Here is a 17849-nt window from a genome sequence, read left to right on the forward strand (position 1 = left end):
TGTATAATATATTGAAGATATAATTCGGTATTGAAACTCAAAAATTATCTGTTTATGACACATTTATAACTGATTTGTATTTAACATGTTTTCATGTGTCATTTTTAGAAACATGAGTATAACTGAAATACAGTAATGCCCCGTTTTTGTCAGCCCCCTGATGAATTTAGGGCTGACAAAAACGGGACACTGACAAAATCGGGACAATTTTTTTCGCTTATTTTTTTTAACATAATATCTTTAAATGCTGTTTGATAATGCAAGATTTATGTTTAAGGAATCATTCAATATATACGAGCCCATTTAGGGGGGCGGGGGGAGCTGGAATTTCAAACTTTTCGTAAGTGTCATATAAGGAAAGACATTCTTACATTGATGGTGTGGAGGGGGGGGGGGGGCTAAATGAACTTAGGTAAGAATTGAATGGCCGCTCAACGCATATGTTGTTAAGCATTTTCAGTAAGGACAACAATAATAATACATAGTGCATAATAAACACTTGCATTTGTCCCATGGACCCCATGTAACAATTCTCTGAATGAAATTTGTAAAGATTTTGACACACACACACTCACACACACACATACACACACACACACACACACACACACACACACACACACACACACACACACACACGCACACACGCACACACAAACACACACACACACACACACACACACACACACACACACACACACACACACACACACACACACACACACACACACACACACACACACACACACACACACACACACACACACACATACACACACACACACACACACACACACACACATACACATACACACACACACACACACATTTTTTTTCATAAAGTTATTGAATAGGGTTTTCGATCTAATTTCCGTCCTACTAAGCACAACCCGCACTTTACCTCTCTTTTCTGAACGAGTTTAAACAAACAATGGAATATTTCTGTTATAGATGACTTCTAAATTTATTCACCTTTCCATACGTACCGTTGGATTTGATAAAGAGCCACAAATTGTTGAGATATTGCTTAAAATCTACTACTGCTTCTTGATTCTAAATTCGTTCTACGAGTTTCAATTCCGTCCAAACGCATTGAAACGCCATTAGATTTTCTTCGTCCTACGGATAAACGTAGAAAAGGGGGATTCGCTAGGAGCACTTCTTTTGTTTTGAGAACAATGGGCGTAAATATTCATACAATACGCTCTAACAGGATTTATGTTGTAGCTTATGAACTAACGCATCGGAACAAACCTATTATTGATTTTTGCACGGTGAAATCATTGATATTATTGATCTTTTCTGATCGATAGAACGGAAATGGGCGATTACGACGAAGTAGCGCTCTACCCTATGGTTAAATAATCAATTGACCATTTCATCTCATGGGCGAAAATCGTCCCAAAGTACGCTACCAACATTTCGCGCCACGAAATTCGAGGAATTGTTCACAAAATAAATGGTTCTGCCCTCCACTGTCGCACTCTTCTCTTTTGCTCTGCATTTTCTGCCATAGGCTCTACTAGAACTTGTGACCGAAAGTGGAAGACGAAGGCTTTTGACAAGGATCTGTTCGTTGAGGCACTTCGTGTGGACAGGAGTCCCGCAGATCTAAATGCGGACGAGCTGACAGAAACGTTAGTGAGAGCATGTGACACGACCATGCCGAGGAAACTGGAGCCAAATAACAGACGGCGTCCAGTCTACTGGTTGAACAAGGCACTTAGCACTCTCCGCGCTAGTTGTCTCAGAGCCAGAAGACGTGTTTAGAGAGCAAGAACGGAAGCAGACAGAGAGGAACGAAGAGAAGTGTTTCGAGCGGCCAGGGCCGCACTTAAACGAGAGATTAAGCAGAGCAAGTCGAACTGTGTCGAGACGCTGATGCCAAACCCTGGGGCGACGCATACCGAGTCGTGATGGCGAAAATCAGAGGTCCAACGATGCCCGCTGAAATGTGCCCAGAGAAGCTGAAAGTCATCGTGGAAGGACTTTTCCCAAAGCACGACCCAACAACCTGGCCACCTACACCGTACGGAGAAGGAGAGGGAGGTACCGTCGAAGTCACCAACGAGGAACTCGTAGCAGTGGCGAAAGGATTGAAGGTGAAAAAAGCTCCCGGTTCAGATGGAATCCCCAAAGTAGCGTTGAAAGCGGCGATCCAGTCATCCCCGGACATGTTCAGGATGGTGCTGCAGAAATGCCTGAACGAGGGTCACTTCCCTAACAGGTGGAAGATACAGAAGCTAGTGTTGCTGCCGAAATCAGGAAAACCGCCGGGGGATCCAGCATCGTACAGGCCTATATGCCTGCTGGATACACTCGGAAAGCTCTTGGAGAGGATCATCCTAAACAGGCTGACGAAATACACGGAGAGTGAGCACGGATTGTCGGAGAGGCAGTTCGGATTCCGGAAAGGGAGATCGACGGTGGATGCAATTCGGACAGTGGTCGAGAGAGCTGAGAAGGCGTCTAAACAGAAGCGGAGAGGAGATCGATATTGCGCCATGATAACGATCGACGTCAAGAATGCGTTAAACAGCGCCAGCTGGGAGGCCATCGCCGAAGCACTGCATAGAATGAGGGTCCCTGACTACCTGTGCAGGATCCTGAGGAGTTATTTCCAGAACCGGGTTCTGGTCTACGAGACAGACATGGTACTGAGATCGATTAGGATCACAGCGGGAGTTCCACAAGGCTCCATCCTTGGTCCAACGCTCTGGAATGGGATGTACAACGGCGTGCTAACGCTGAAACTGCCCAAAGGAGTTGAGATCGTTGGCTTTGCGGACGACGTCGTCTTGACGGTAACAGGCGAGACGCTGGAAGAGGTGGAAGTGTTGTCAACCGAGGCAATCGACATGATTGGTAACTGGATGCAAGGAGCGAAGCTGCAGATAGCCCACCACAAAACGGAAGTGTTATTGGTCAGTAACTGTAAAGCGGTACAGCGGGCAGAAATCACCGTCGGGGAGCACACCATAGCCTCGAAGCGTGTGTTAAAATACCTGGGAGTGATGATCGATGACCGGCTAAACTTCAACAGCCACGTCGAATATGCCTGTGAGAAGGCTTCGAAGGCCATCAACGCGATAGCTAGAATCATGCCAAACAACGCTGGTCCCAGCAGTAGCAAGAGGCGTCTTCTGGCCAGCGTGTCATCATCGATACTGAGATATGGAGGTCCAGCCTGGGTTCCAGCGCTGGAAACGAAGCTGAACCAAAGGAAACTGAGCAGTACGTTCCGGCTCATGGCCATGCGAGTCGTGAGTGCGTACAGAACCATCTCGTCGGAAGCAGTATGCGTTATCGCCGGTATGATCCCAATCGGCATCACCCTGGCGGAGGACAGCGAGTGCTACAGGCGGAGAAAAGCCGGAAGAGTACGGAAAGTTGTGAGAGTGGAGTCATTGGCTAAGTGGCAACAGGAGTGGAACACGACGGAGAACGGTAGATGGACACAAAGACTAATACCGATTCTTTCGACCTGGGTGAACAGAAAACACGGAGAAGTCAATTTCCACCTAACGCAGTTCCTGTCTGGCCACGGCTGCTTCAGGAAATACCTGCATCGGTTCGGATACGCAGCGTCACCCCTTTGTCCGGAGTGTGGCAACGTCGATTAAACGCCGGAGCATGTGGTCTTCGACTGTCGACAGTGCGAACGGAGATGCCCATCCTTAACGTGGAGAATGTCGTCGTTAATTGTGTCGAGAGGAGGACACTTGGAATGCCGTCAGCAGGGCAGTCACGCAGATTATGTCGGAGCTGCAGCCTAAATGGAGAGAAGAGCAGCGATCTAGCAACGCCAGCTAGCGCTGAGAGTACGACAAGTGCATGAGCACAGCCACCCCTCGAAGTAGTCGCTTTACAGTGGTCCCGGGGGGGATCCAGGCAGAGGAGAGAGTAAGGAATGGGTTTTAGGGGAGCTGTACTAGGCAACTAGTGGATACCACACCGTGCCAACTTCACTACAGGCTAGGCTTCTTGAAGCTTTTCTAAACCTTACTATAAAAAAAAGAAAACAAAAAACACATGCATAACGAACATGATTTTCAACTAGCCCCTCAACCCCCTTCCCCTGCTTTGATTTTGCCACCACTGCACATTTAATTCTCGAAAAATGTCATTATTGAGCTAGACAATCAATAAAATACGAATACGACTGTACAAAACAGTCCACCTCAACCAAAACTAATTGAATCATATAGGCTGACAAAATCGGGTCAAAAAGCTGACAAAATCGGGGGCTGACAAAATCGGGTCACCACTGTATAACTTATTAATAACATATTATAACTAAGCTATATATAAGATGTATTCATGATTGCAAGTTTTCAGCAATTACAATCAGTTATAAATGTGTTACAAACAGGTACTTTTAACATGCAATGCTGACTAATAAGTTCAAGATAACAAGTGCCTTTCAAAAAGGTTGAATTCTGCATAAACAACAATACAAAGGATGTTTTCAAAGCTATTAATATGTAACTTATTTTCAACTAGGATATCTTTTAATCACCCAGACAACCAGAAGTTGTATAACAATGTGTAGACAGTATCGTAAATTGCTACAGTTTAAGTCAAAATCGCATATAAGAATGGCATGCATCGCATTATGTTTAAGTTGAATCGTATAGAATGCAAATTTCCGACCTATATGCGATGATTCATTTGTCCGTCGTACTGTATCACAAATCAAATCAGATTACATCGTAAGACTTTCCAAAGTGAATTTGTTATTACAGATTAAATCGCATATGATGTTAAATCAACTCGTTTAAAATTAAATTAAAATTAGCACGTATATGGCCTCCACTTTTGTACGTATAAGCCATTTCTTTGCATTCTATATGATCTGTTTGTTTGTATATATGTTTGTATATCACGAAAACAACTTTGAATATACGTGCATTCTGGTTGTCTGGGTAATTTCATTTTTGTTTATTATTATTATAATTATGTTTATTATAATTTTTTCTTTCATGAACGATGTTGCAATTGTAACTTGGGATGTATACCTCGTCTAATTTAACACAGCAGCCAAATAACACAAATTCATAGAATTATGTTGAGCAGATTAGTATACATCCAAAACCACTCATACAAAGGTTGATTAAACTGTTATAGAACATATGTGTTCCTTGGGCATGATGATCTTAAAATTAGACGACTTCATGTTTAACACACTAGTTGGCGAATTTGATACTTTATCCTAGAAGTCAACGATCCCTTCAGTATCGAGTTATGATGGAAGACTGTTCGACTTAATATACGTTCAACAAGAATCAGCAAATCACCGTGAATTTTGTCATTAAGTTTGTCTATCCGCATGGACCGGAACCGTCCGAAGCCATTTTCGCGAGCGTGGTATACAACCATTTAGCTGGTATACATATATATGGAAAAACAAGAAATGTAAACCGAATGAAATTACCGCTCCGGTCTCAAAGGCCTCAACCCAGAGTGGCCTAGGCTAGGGTCGCAATGCTGCTACATGATGGGTGGGTGGAACTGCGTAATGATAATCATGGCACGCATCTAGGTATGAAAATCTGCGCACACCTTTCGGCCAGCAATAATGGTGGTGACAAGCGAAGCGGTCCAGAGCAAAAGAGAGATAGATAGAGATAGAGGCTCACTAAAAAAAAAAAAGAACCATCATCGTGATCATCAACAACATCACAATCGCCGGGGCATCTAGGAAAAGTGTTGTGGCAGTAAAACAATTATATAAAATAGACTCGGTAGAAAAGTTCTGGTTTCATTCGAACGCTAACCGTCAGGTGTGGTGGACGCGCGATCGCGAGTTGAATTTTTGGTTTTTTTTCGGGGTGGAAAACCTGAGTGAGAGAAGTGTGATTGATTGAGGTATAGAGATAAGCACGTGTAGGAGCCCCATTGGGTGGAAGTGACTTAATTTGGAGAATACAACAGAGTCGGAGGGGTAAAGGCGGCCTCTGGATGGATTTTTGGTAGTGAATAGCCTCAAATTAACAAAAAGTGACCCGGCGATCGAAACAAAAGAGTTCACCTTGAAAGAGTGGCTCGAAAATAGTAGCGACACGGGAAAAACATAACAACAATTGTGATCAAGAATTAAATTGTGAATATTCAACACGGACAACCATCAGTTGGAAAGGCCAATCTAGAACGGACAGTCTAACAAAGTGGGGTCATTTATGCAACCTCTGACTCTGAGCTACCACCCTCGAACCCCTGTATGTGACATGCTAGTGTAAAATTCTGGGATTTCCTCTCTTTTTCAGCATTAGTTAATTGGCAGTTTATGGAAATCTTCTGACGTGGTTTCGCATGTTTGCTTTTTCATAATTGCTGGTAAGAAGCAAAAAAGTGGTTGGAATTCTTGATAAGTGATCGTCATCGTTTGTTTATTTTTTATATTCTATTGTGGCTATTAGCTTTCAAGTCTGAACTGATCTCATTCCCATCGTTGAAGAAGAAGAAAACGCCAAACGATAGCCTAAAAGTCGAAAACACTTCGGGTGAGAGCCGGTGTAGTGCGGTGAGGTGTGAATATTTTCGAGTCATCCACAAAAAGTAGCGGGCGGCAAAATTGCAGCAGCAGACACACAATGGCCGTTGATGTAGTTTTTCGAAAGGTGAGTGATTCATACACACAGAGGGTTATGTTCGGTATCGGATTTGGGTGGGAAAATTGACCCTGATGGAAGTGGGTGGCTCGTCGGGTCATCAGCGGAGGGGTTGTTGAATGATTGGAAGATTTTTGCTCGCTGCATGTCTGACTGTTTGCAAATCGGACCCGGTGATTTGGGTTTACAGCTTGCGTCTAATGGGAAGAGGCAGACACAATGAGCTGAAAATGTGATTGGATCGCTTAGTTTGCAACTTAATGCAGCGGTTTATTAGGAACGGCTAGTCTTATGATGTTCATAAATCGGTTTATCTTTAAAACCGTAGCGTAAAATGCTAAAAACTGCGTTGATCAATCCAGCTGGCCGTTGCATGTTTGCAAGTTGCGTCCAAAATAGCCGAAATATGGAAATTTGTTGAGTTTAGAGTTTTTTAAATTCATAGGGGAAATGGCTCTAATGTTGGCCTATAGCTCCTATAAATTTTATTTAGATGAACGCGGCATTGGAACGGTACTAATGGATATTTTTGGTTGCTATTGAAAATTAAATCGATTGCTGAATTTATGTATGGGCCCAAATTAGGGACACTTAGGCTGACATTTCCTGCATTTCCCCTATATTGAAAAATTGCTGTAGAAAATGATCAAAACGCATTGAAAGATTGGGATGGGAAATTTCTTATAAATACGTTTTGCAAAGGGACGTTTCGTGTAGTGAACAATTCGCAAAATTTACGCCTCTCAAATTTATTTACAATGTAAACCAACTGTCACGTGAATGATGTGTATTAGTGAGGTTCAAAATATCAATTTGGTTCCACCAAGCTCAATAGATTTTAAATCAGGTTCGGGTAACTCTGCCAAAACGTGAACTCATTTAATGCGAACTCAGACTGAATTGGCCCTTTGAAGTTTAACTTTACTGAAAACCGTATATGGATTATAAGTTGTGATAATTAGCTTTTTTTATTTAGCAACAAAAGGAACCTTAAACTAGTTAAACTATGAAGTAATGAAATTTAATTGTAAGCGGAATTCTTGAAGCAAAATAATTTATCTTCTAATTAATTCCTTTTAACCAATTTTGGTATCAACGACAGATACGTATTTCGACTACAATGTGTAGTCTTCATCTGTGTCATTCACACGAAAGGCTTATCAATATCTGACCCTCTTTACTTTACTAGAATCTTTGGTTATTATTAGTTAGGTAGGTTCCGATTCTACACGTTGTAGATTCATTTTTATACCTGTGGTCTTGACATTTTCACCTAGGGGATGAGTGCTTAAGGGGGTTAGGTTTTGATAAGTTCTTTAGTGGAAATGACACTGATGAAGACTGCACATTGTAGTCGAAATACGTATCTTTCATGGATATCAAAATTAATTAAGTTGAATTAAATGGAACATTTTTGTGTGTTTTTTTTAATGAAACATTGGATTAAGGAAAAAAATGGATAGGATAATTGAGCTATGCAAAGTTATATGAGTTTACTTTGGGTTTCGTTCCTCTCAATAGTGTTTAAATTCTTTGATCAATCGCTTGAAGTAACTCATGTACAAGTTTCAAGTAATGAATGTCCCTGCAACCTAGTACGTCTCGTATTGCCTTCAAACAGACTTTTTGGATCTCGTAAGCGAATTTGGTTCGTATTTCCATGCTATATGATCTATGTCCTTATATCCTTATCGCATAAACATTTGTTCTTCTGCAATAAATATTTATACAGAAAAGATGTTTTTTTTTTTAATTATAGTCACTTTAACGGGTCATTCGTGACTTGTCCGGGGTGAGATTTAAACTCGGTACTTTACGAAGGAATCAACCTCATCATTGCCATAGATTGAACCATGTGCAGGAATCCACAAGAAAACAATCGTGTATTCCAATTGCTTTGATTGGGACACTATTTGTTTGATTTGCAAATTCCCATCAATGCGGTTAGTGTTTCTTTGAAGACTCCATTTTTCCATCAAACCTCGTAATTTCAAGAGCACACAACTCAAGATATACATCTGCAAATTTCAGACATTGCTTGTTTCTCCGCAGCTACGTACATTCCCAGAAACCTTATTATTTGTGCATGTGAAATTGCGAAGTGTAACACTAAAAAGGACGCTACAGGGAATCACCTTAACGCACTCGTGCTATCTGAGCATATGACTAATCTCGCGCAACACGAGAAAAGGGCCTATCATTGTTGTTCGATTCGCTTCGTCGATTTTCTCTTTCGCAAATGAATTTCCCATTCAGTGTGTTGTTTCAGGCGCAAGCTAACATCATCTTCTATCGAACTGTGTGTCTGTAGGATGGCAATATTCTACTAGAATCAAACTGTCAAAATGTTTTTTTCAACTGGATTCGACGAACTGGAATGCCCTCAAAAATTTTCTTAGCATTATTCCTCTGCTCATAAGCTTGAGATTCTTTCTAAAATTCCCTTGAAAATTTATGTTTGACTCCAGAACAAGTTACCATTCCACAACAATATACCCTTAGAATGTCTGCCAATATTAACGATTGTCCCAGGAATTCGCTAAAGATTTCTTCCATAATTCTATTCTAAAAATTTCTGAGAATTTAGAAACAGTTAACAATTATGCTCAGAATAATCCGGTATGTGCGCGATGAACAGAAACATTATTTGTTTGTACTTTTCTCTCGTGTAGACTACTCTCGGTTTCAAACCGTGGTTTCGTTCAGTAATAAACAACACTGAAAAAGTTTCGAGCTCATGGACCAGCTTTGAATTACCCGGACTCCAAAATAACTTAGGCGTCACAATATCAGCTTCAATAGACAAAATTGATGCGACGAAGAGACTACTGACTTTCTTCTTCTGTTGAAAGCGAACCGCTTCGCAGCATTCTAGAACCTCAGTCGGCGTCCACTAACAAATTCTCAATCGTTTGTCTCTCTTTCATCCGTCGCTCCATTGATCTTTCTTTCAAACTTCGGTAAAACGGACAAGTTAAAGAGCACTCGACTTTGATAGTTTCGTCTTTCATGAAACACATAAACAGAGGTTTCAGCACGTGTTTGACGGAAAATGAAAATATATATAAAGCATTTCTCACGTGAAAACACTTGAAGATTACATGTAATATGTTTAATTTATCCTCCATCCACACATTAAAAAAAAACGATAATGGGATATAACGCATAGGGATACATAAATTCAGCAATCGACTAAATTTTCAATAGTGACCAAAAATATTCATTAGTACCATCCCAATGACTTTGACAATGACAATGATTTTGAATTTCCAGACTCTTATGTTTGACGAACAAAGAGAATTATAAAGCATTTATGCTTCTTCTTTCCTTTATTTAACGTCGGTCTCTGTTCCGCAATGTAGTGCCAATCACCGACGGACATCGATTGCCATCGATTGACGACAATCGAATGTGCAGGAAGGCAGCTTCCACACCTGCGTAGGATATCGCACCCATTCAACACACATGGGCCAGGACCAACGGCTTTACTTCCCTTCCGAAGGAAGACGTGACCAGAGATTTTTTGCCTCAGAAAAATCCCACCGACCTCGGCTAGGATTGAACCCAGACCCATTGGGGTGTTAGAAAGCAGTCACGCTTACCACTACACCACCGGCGCCGGCTAAAAAGCATTTATGCAGAATTCTTTTTTTATGACTATTTATGACAGACTAACCAATTTTCAAAATCACGAAATTATGAACAAATATGAATGAGCTTTAAACTTATGTAATTGTACCCCTGTTTGTAGATACTATTTTAGATCCTTTCTTCTTAAACGTTATTAGGTTATTTTAATTTTTTATATGAAATGGAGTTAGTTGTGAGTGGCACCGGTGGTGTAGTGGTAAGCGTGATTTCCTCTCACCCCAGTAGGCCTGGGTTCAATCCCAGTCGGCGCCACCGGGATGTTTTGAGGCATAACATCTCTGATCACGCCTTCCTTGAAGTAAAACCCGGTGGTCCCCGGTTTATGAGTTGATGGGTCGATAGGTAGAGTCCAGGTGTGGGAGCTGCCTCCCTGGCGTCGCTTAACTGTAACCCAGACCCATTGGGGTGTTAGAAAGCAGTCACGCTTACCACTACACCACCGGCGCCGGCTTTTAACAACGGTCAGCGAGGAACAAATTCTACATTCGTACCCGTAGGTACAAATATCACCCCTGCTTCAAATGTTTCATCTGTACCTACTCCCCTGGCTGCTAACAATGTTCAGCGAGTTAATGGAGCTGCTATTGCAGCGGGTGGAAATCAAAATACTAACCAACGTTCTAACGGAAATTTTGACAATTTTGACTTAGGAAGCATTACTGCCCCTAAAATGGAATTTTTACATTAATTGACATGATTTCTGATATGCTTAAATCTAACTTCATGTTTGATGCTATTCAAACTGGGGTAAAATTTGCTATTGTCATGACTTTAAAATTCAGTAATGGATTTTAAAGCATTAAATATTTTAAATTGGAATGCTCGATCTCTTAAAGATAATGAAGACGAGCTATTTAACGTTATAACTGAAACGTTCCTTAAACCTGACCATAAGGTTAAGAAGGACGCAAATTATTTGATTTATAGAAATGATCGTCTTGATGGACCCTGTGGTGGCGTTGCCATCATTGTTCATAGACGAATCAAACATAAAATTCTTTCTTCATTTGAAACCAAAGTTTTTGAAACTTTGGGTGTTTCTGTTGAAACAAAATTCAAACTTACGTTCATAGCTACATATTTGCCATTCCAATGCGTAGGTCAGCAAAAGAATTTTCTCAAGGGTGACCTTCAGAAACTTACCCGTCATAGGTCTAAATTCTTTATTATTGGTGATTTTAATGCAAAACACCGCTCATGGAATAATGCTCAAAGCAATTCCAATGGTAATATTCTGTTTGATGATTGTTCTGCAGGTTATTACACTATTCAATATCCAAACAGCCCAACATGCTTTTCTTCTGCAAGAAATCCCTCCACTATTGATTTGGTCTTAACTGATTCATGTCAACTTTGTAGCCAAAGCTACATGCTGACTTCGGTTCTGATCACCTTCCAGCACAGAAAACAAGATCGACGGAAAAAAAATCTAATCTAATCTAATCTAATCTAACACCAACACAGCCAGTTCATGAAAGCATCCTGGAAAATTATAGATATACTTCCATCATTTCATTTTTCGTTGGGAGCATCTAGTCTAAAAAGACTAAGTGATCCTCCATTTTCTTCTAGCGGTTGGGACCTGAGCACTAACTCTTGTCCTAGCCCTATATGACATATGGTTATAGCACCATTACTCGCTTTCTGAAAAGAGAAGAAGGGAAGGGAAGGAGAGGAAAAGGTCTCGGGAAAAGGAAATGTGGAGTTCCTTTCCTTATTAGTATTGGTATTGTCAAGTTTTATAATAACCTTATAAATCATTTTGCCTTGGTCAGAGGTATTATTATGACATTTGAATAAGATTGTCTTATCATTTGTTCAGGCTATCATAACAAGCTATGACCGACGTGACGATTGCTTAAGCCCTGGTTAAACAAGTTAAATCACGTTCCCGAAAGCAGCCCAAACTGGATCAAGCATGCGCTCTATTTTCTAAACAATCCGACGCGTTCCGCCCAATATCTATCAATTACGGTTTTCTACAATAGTAGCCTGGGATGAATCCTAATGTCCCCCCCCCCCCCACAAGGCTCATCTATGTTCTTGCACTCGCAAAATAGATCACGCGCGATTGAGGTTATCCCGGCAGGAAAGAAACGGGTTGTTTTTAACTGGAACAAGCTCACCAAATACAATCACCATGGGTAGCACCAACAACTACATACTCGAGTCTTGTCACTATTAACAAGACATCAAAAATAACAAGGTCTAAAGTGTGTTCCCCTGCTCACTGAAAACTCCTGTTCCCCTGCTGTTCAGGACTAGAGTTTGGTGAAAATCTTGTTCCAGTAACACAACACGAAAAGGTGATCTACCAGCGCTACTGGATTGAAAAGATAAAATGAACAAAAAGGAACGAACTCACCAAGTTTAGCCAATTGAACCTACAGGCAACTTGAGATGTTTTGATGGTGTTCACATTGCACACAGATACATCAATACACTACAAACACTATTTGCTTCGTTTCCTTGGTCGTGGGTTAAAGACTTCTCTTCTTCCTGCTTGATCCGGATCTATTCGCCGTTGAAGGGAGCTCCACTGCGCCGACGGGAAGCTGGAAAATCCTCGTGCTCTTCCAGCGTTAGTCTTCTGATTCCGGCTGCAGTTGCTACTGCTGCGAGTGCTTCTTTCTTGCTGCCGGCTGACCAGCGGAACGCGTTTTGCATCCTTCGCTCGCGTTCGGCCCAAATTCGGAATTTCATTCTTTCAACACTCGATAAACCGCGCATCCGACCCGTTGCCACTGCAAGTCCGTAGTTGAAAATCGCTCGAGTCAAAATGTAGAAAAATTTCATATTGAACAAAATTGAAAAAAAATGACGGGAGGACACAAAAATCGCGTCCGTTCACGAGCACAGCACACTTCGATCCAAAAGCGACGGAAAACAAATCATGGAAAAAAAGAGTTAGTTTTGATTGAACCCACTCAGTATCAATTTATTATTTACACGTACAATATACGGATAAGAGCATTTTGGTGTTTTTTTTTTAAATTTTATCAAGAAATACAGACATAAATGAACGGATTTTTTTTAATGTTCTAAACTATCTTTCTAACTATCTGCGGGCTCTTCCCTATAGAACATGTACAAACATGTCCATAAAATCTAGATTCGATTAGCTAGCGATTAGGAATACTTTTGAATGTTCTTTGATCAATCTGCAGTCTTCGAAGAATAAGTGAGATACGTCATTAGTACTTTCTAACAGATGGCGGTCTTCAGAGCTTGATTAACCTGATGTCTTTAAATAACGGAACTTTACTAATATCTTCGATCCTTTAAATTTGTCGAATCCCATAACGGAATCCCTTTATGAAGAGCTTTGAGTGGGTTGGTTTATTTCCCACCAACCCACTCAAAGCTCTTCTTAAAGGGATTCCGTTAAGAGGTTCGACAAATTTAAAGGATTGATCATGGCTTCCAAGCTTTCAGAACCTAATAGGTTTAAGGTTTAAGGAAAGACATAGCATTTCTTAAGAAATGTCGAAAATTAATCTAACACCTATCAGTCATAGGCCGGCGCCGGTGGTGTAGCGATAAGCGTGACTGCTTTCTAACGCCCCGATGGGTCTGGGTTCAATCCCAGCCGAGGTCGGTGGGATTTTTCTGAGGCATAAAAATCTCTGGTCACGTCTTCCTTCGGAAGGGAAGTAAAGCCGTTGGTCCCGGCCCATGTGTGTTGAATTCATTCGATTGCCGTCAATGGATGGCAATCGATGTCCGTCGGTGATTGGCACTAGATTGCGGAACAGAGACCGACGTTAAATAAAGGAAAGAAGAAAAAAAGAAGAACCTATCAGTCATAAGATAAGGGTTAAGACACCAACTTCCTTAAAAGTAGTTCGTTAGATGGAGTCAGAATTTATGAAAGCGAGCATTCAGAGTCTCTACTCAAAGTTGGAAACAAAGTCGTTGGAATGCTACTCCCTGCATTTGAAATTGACCAAAGAATTCACAATTGAATTTCCACTGTTTTTGACGAAAGTGAAAGTATTGGAAGACTGCGAGGAAAAAAGGAAAAGAAAGTTACATAGCAACAAACTGAGCACACTACAATACAATTACACAACACAGCAGAGAGACCAGAAATCACACAGTTCAGTTAACACAGCTGTGGTTCAATCCGTCGAAGGTTTTGTGGTTAATCGCTCGACGCAGCAGTTCCCAGAAGAACAATTGCCACTTCTGAACAAGGGATTAGGATATGCGATCTCCTCAAAACCTGACGTGGAAGAGACCATCGTTGACATGGAGACTGCAATCACTCACACACTTCCTATTCAATTACACGAGACTGCCAGGAATATTATTTCAAATACAATACAAAACGGAAAGGGACATTGATTCAAAATTTATGAATATTTGAAAAAAAAAAGATTTTTTGGACCACCTCAATATTTCCATGGTCAATGACAAAATAAAGCAAATACGGGCCCAATATTTTGCGACTGAACTACAAATTTTTACAAAATTCTAAGAACCACTTTTGGTATGGAATGGATGAATATTTGTATGAAAAGTAATGATAAAACCATTAATTGAAATTTACCCCAATAGAATATTTTAAAACCAACCGTTTTAGGAATGTTGGCACCCATACTAACTTTTTGTGATGAAAAAAAGAATTACACGAAAGTTAATTAATCTGTCTCTTCGGATACGTGTGCAGGTGAAGTAAGCAGAGAGGCCTCAGATAACCTAGTCTTTTCAGATTAAATTGTGTCAAACATCTTTTAACTTAATTGCTGATGCTGTTCTGTTTGCAAAACTACAGTTGACAACTTTAAAAATTACAGTTTGACAGCTTTAAAAACTGTACTTTTGCAAACAGTCCCAACTTTCGAATGGCATTCGATAGATTGATTGAAGTTCTCTGCTATTTAATTTATAACAACGACCTAAACTAGCTGCACAACAAGATTTAAATGAGCATTACACATCGACCTTATAAAAAGACCACATTAGTAGAAACACAATATTTGGTATTTTGCCACACTATTGAACACCATACAACCACCGCAACACATTTTACATGTCTATGTTTTGCACCAGGCCTATCGTCCGTAGTCATTCCTGTAAATCTCTAAACCACGTCTCCCCCGATTGAAAAGTGCTACTCCCGTCAGCACATTGTGCACTACTCGATTGTGTTATGCGCGAGTAACACCCGTGCAGTCCAACTGCTCTCACCCGGGTATGAAATCTCTCTCTCCTTTGTCTCTTTCTCCTACAAAAGATAAGCGACACGCTCCCGTTTTTTTTATTTGTTGTCAATCAGTGTAGATCGTTTTACAAAAGTGCTGTTGCCTTACATGCTTATTGAGAGCAGCACAAGTATGTTTTGCACCACTCTGAGTTTCTAGCCCATCCATGTACAAAACTCCCTTAAGTTTTACAAAATTTCCTCAAACTTCTACGAAATTCTCTGAGTTTATTCCAAGTTCCATTCTTTTTTCTATACCTCTTCATTCTATGAAGATCCCTGAACATCTTTAAACTTCTGGAACGACCCCAATCATCTACACATATTTTTGAACATCTGTTAAGTTCATTGATATATAATAAATTTCCTAAAACTTTTATGAAGTTCATTGAGCTTTTTTGAAGAAAGATCTCTGCAACGAAGCTCCCTGAACTGAAGCAAGGATCCCTGAAGTTCTTAGAAGTTTGCTGAACTATATTTAGATCTTCTACAAAACTTCCTGCACTTTTATGAAGTTTTATGCAGCTCCTCAAAATGCTACGAAATTCTCACAACTTCTACTACGTTTTCTGCACATCTACGTTTCTCGTTGATTTTCCGCGAAAGTTCCACGCATGAAATTTCTTTAACTAGTACGTAATTCCTTGAACTATTCCAGGCTCACGAGGCTTTAAAAAAAAATGTCCTGAAATTATATGAATTTAATAACTTCTCCCAAAGCTTAATTAGAGTTCCCACTTCTACGCAGTTTTTTGAACGTTTCCAAATCTCCCTGAGTTTCTATGAATTCTCTTGAAGCATGATGAAGTTCCCAGAATTTACACTTAGTTTCGTTAAGTTTTACGATTTTCCTTGCGCTTCTTATAGTATAAACTCTCGACATTGTTTTTTCTAGTCTAGAACATTAAGAAAAGTAAACATTCATAAATATAAAAAGTAACCTCGCAACTGCTTAACAAAATACCGGATAAAAGAACATCCAAAATTACCTAGGGGGCTTATAATTCTGGAGGAGGGCCTGGCTTCCTTGCCACCCCCATTAGCTACGCCAATGCCATGTATGATGATGTATGAGAGTTGTCTACCACTCATTGTCTAATCTAATCTAATCTAACACCAACGCCAGTTCTTGAAAGCATCCTGGAGAATGATATATATACCTACATCATTTTTCTTGTCTATTTGATATATGTTTCACATCGAAGATGCGTCACACATATCAAAACGGCCAGGCCTACTGTGCAGCATTTGAGGGGCCAGATGATTCAGAAAACATCGGGCCTGTTTAAATCGAAGATTTAAACACGATGCTTCAGATTCCAATAAATGAATGAAACGTGGACATCTCGTACTGTACGTTCCGATTTTGGTAATTATATGATTGGTTGGTCGTTGGAAGCATCAAAGCTAGAAAGTTTAAGTGATGCTCCATTTTCTTCTGACGGTGGGGGCATGAGCACCAACTCCTGCCTAGCCTTTTATGACTCATGACTATAGCGCCATTACTCGCTTTCTGAAAAGAGAAGAGGGAAAGGAAAAGGAGAAGGAAAAAGGGAAAAGGATTAGGGGAATTTACGTATTCTCGTCAATCTAAGCAGCTTCCGCACTTCTATTAGCATTTTCTCAGTGTCACGCACACATATGACGTGTCTGTTTGTTTACATTGATCTGCTGCTAGCTATTCTATCCATTCCAATCAACAAAACTGTCCAAAACGGGTTGAAAACGTTTTTAAGGTGCTCCAAACTTCTCAGGTGAGTGTGGCTATTGTCGGCAGCCTCTTTTACTTCGGCAACCTTTCCGTTTAAACTGCGTGTTAACCAGCTGTTCTATTATCGGCAACTCGAAATCAGCCGTATTTTGATGTGCTTATGTTTCTTTTGAAGAAACTCCTTGCTCAGTCGTAAAAATGTATTAGGATTGAAGCTGAAAGACTAAGGAATCGTTTAAATACATTCAGCGAAGTATTTTAGTGAGAAAATACATCGAAATTAACGTTTAAATTGTGGTTGCCCAAAACAGTCGATGGCTACCGAAGCCATCATTTACCCTATGTGAAATCTATGAACATAAACAATATTTTTGATTTGAAATATACAGTATAGAAATGTATAACGGCGGTGGTCACTACCCGAGTCTTGTCGCTATTGTCAAGTCATCAAAAAGTAACAAGGACTAAAATGTTATCCTTTGATAATTGGAAAATCCTGATTCCCTAGTTTGAATTTGTCACGGCTAGGGTTCGGTGGCAGATCTTATACCAGTAACGCACCACAAAAAGGTGATCTCCCAACGTTACTGGTTTGAAAAGATAAAAATTTACCAAATGGAACGAACTCACCAAGTTTAGCTGCTTGACATGTGTTGATGTAGACGTCCAA

At 40.4% G+C, this 17849-nt stretch overlaps 1 protein-coding gene across 2 annotated transcripts in view; it reads left to right on the forward strand.

The window, feature by feature from the left end:
* Positions 1 to 6529: 6529 nt before the first annotated feature.
* The window catches only part of LOC135708383 (hornerin), a 173492-nt gene continuing 162172 nt past the window's right edge, over positions 6530 to 17849 (forward strand). For both annotated transcript variants that reach the window (XM_065230471.1, XM_065230472.1), the window contains exon 1: positions 6530 to 6620. In XM_065230471.1, the coding sequence (XP_065086543.1) occupies positions 6594 to 6620 (27 nt within the window). In that variant the 5' untranslated portion in view covers positions 6530 to 6593. The remainder of the gene's footprint in view (positions 6621 to 17849) is intronic.

The sequence above is a fragment of the Ochlerotatus camptorhynchus genome, unplaced genomic scaffold, assembly GCF_037179485.1.
Source record: "Ochlerotatus camptorhynchus isolate MF236.1 unplaced genomic scaffold, CSIRO-AGI_Acam_v1.1 ptg000330l, whole genome shotgun sequence".
Lineage (NCBI taxonomy): Eukaryota > Metazoa > Arthropoda > Insecta > Diptera > Culicidae > Ochlerotatus > Ochlerotatus camptorhynchus.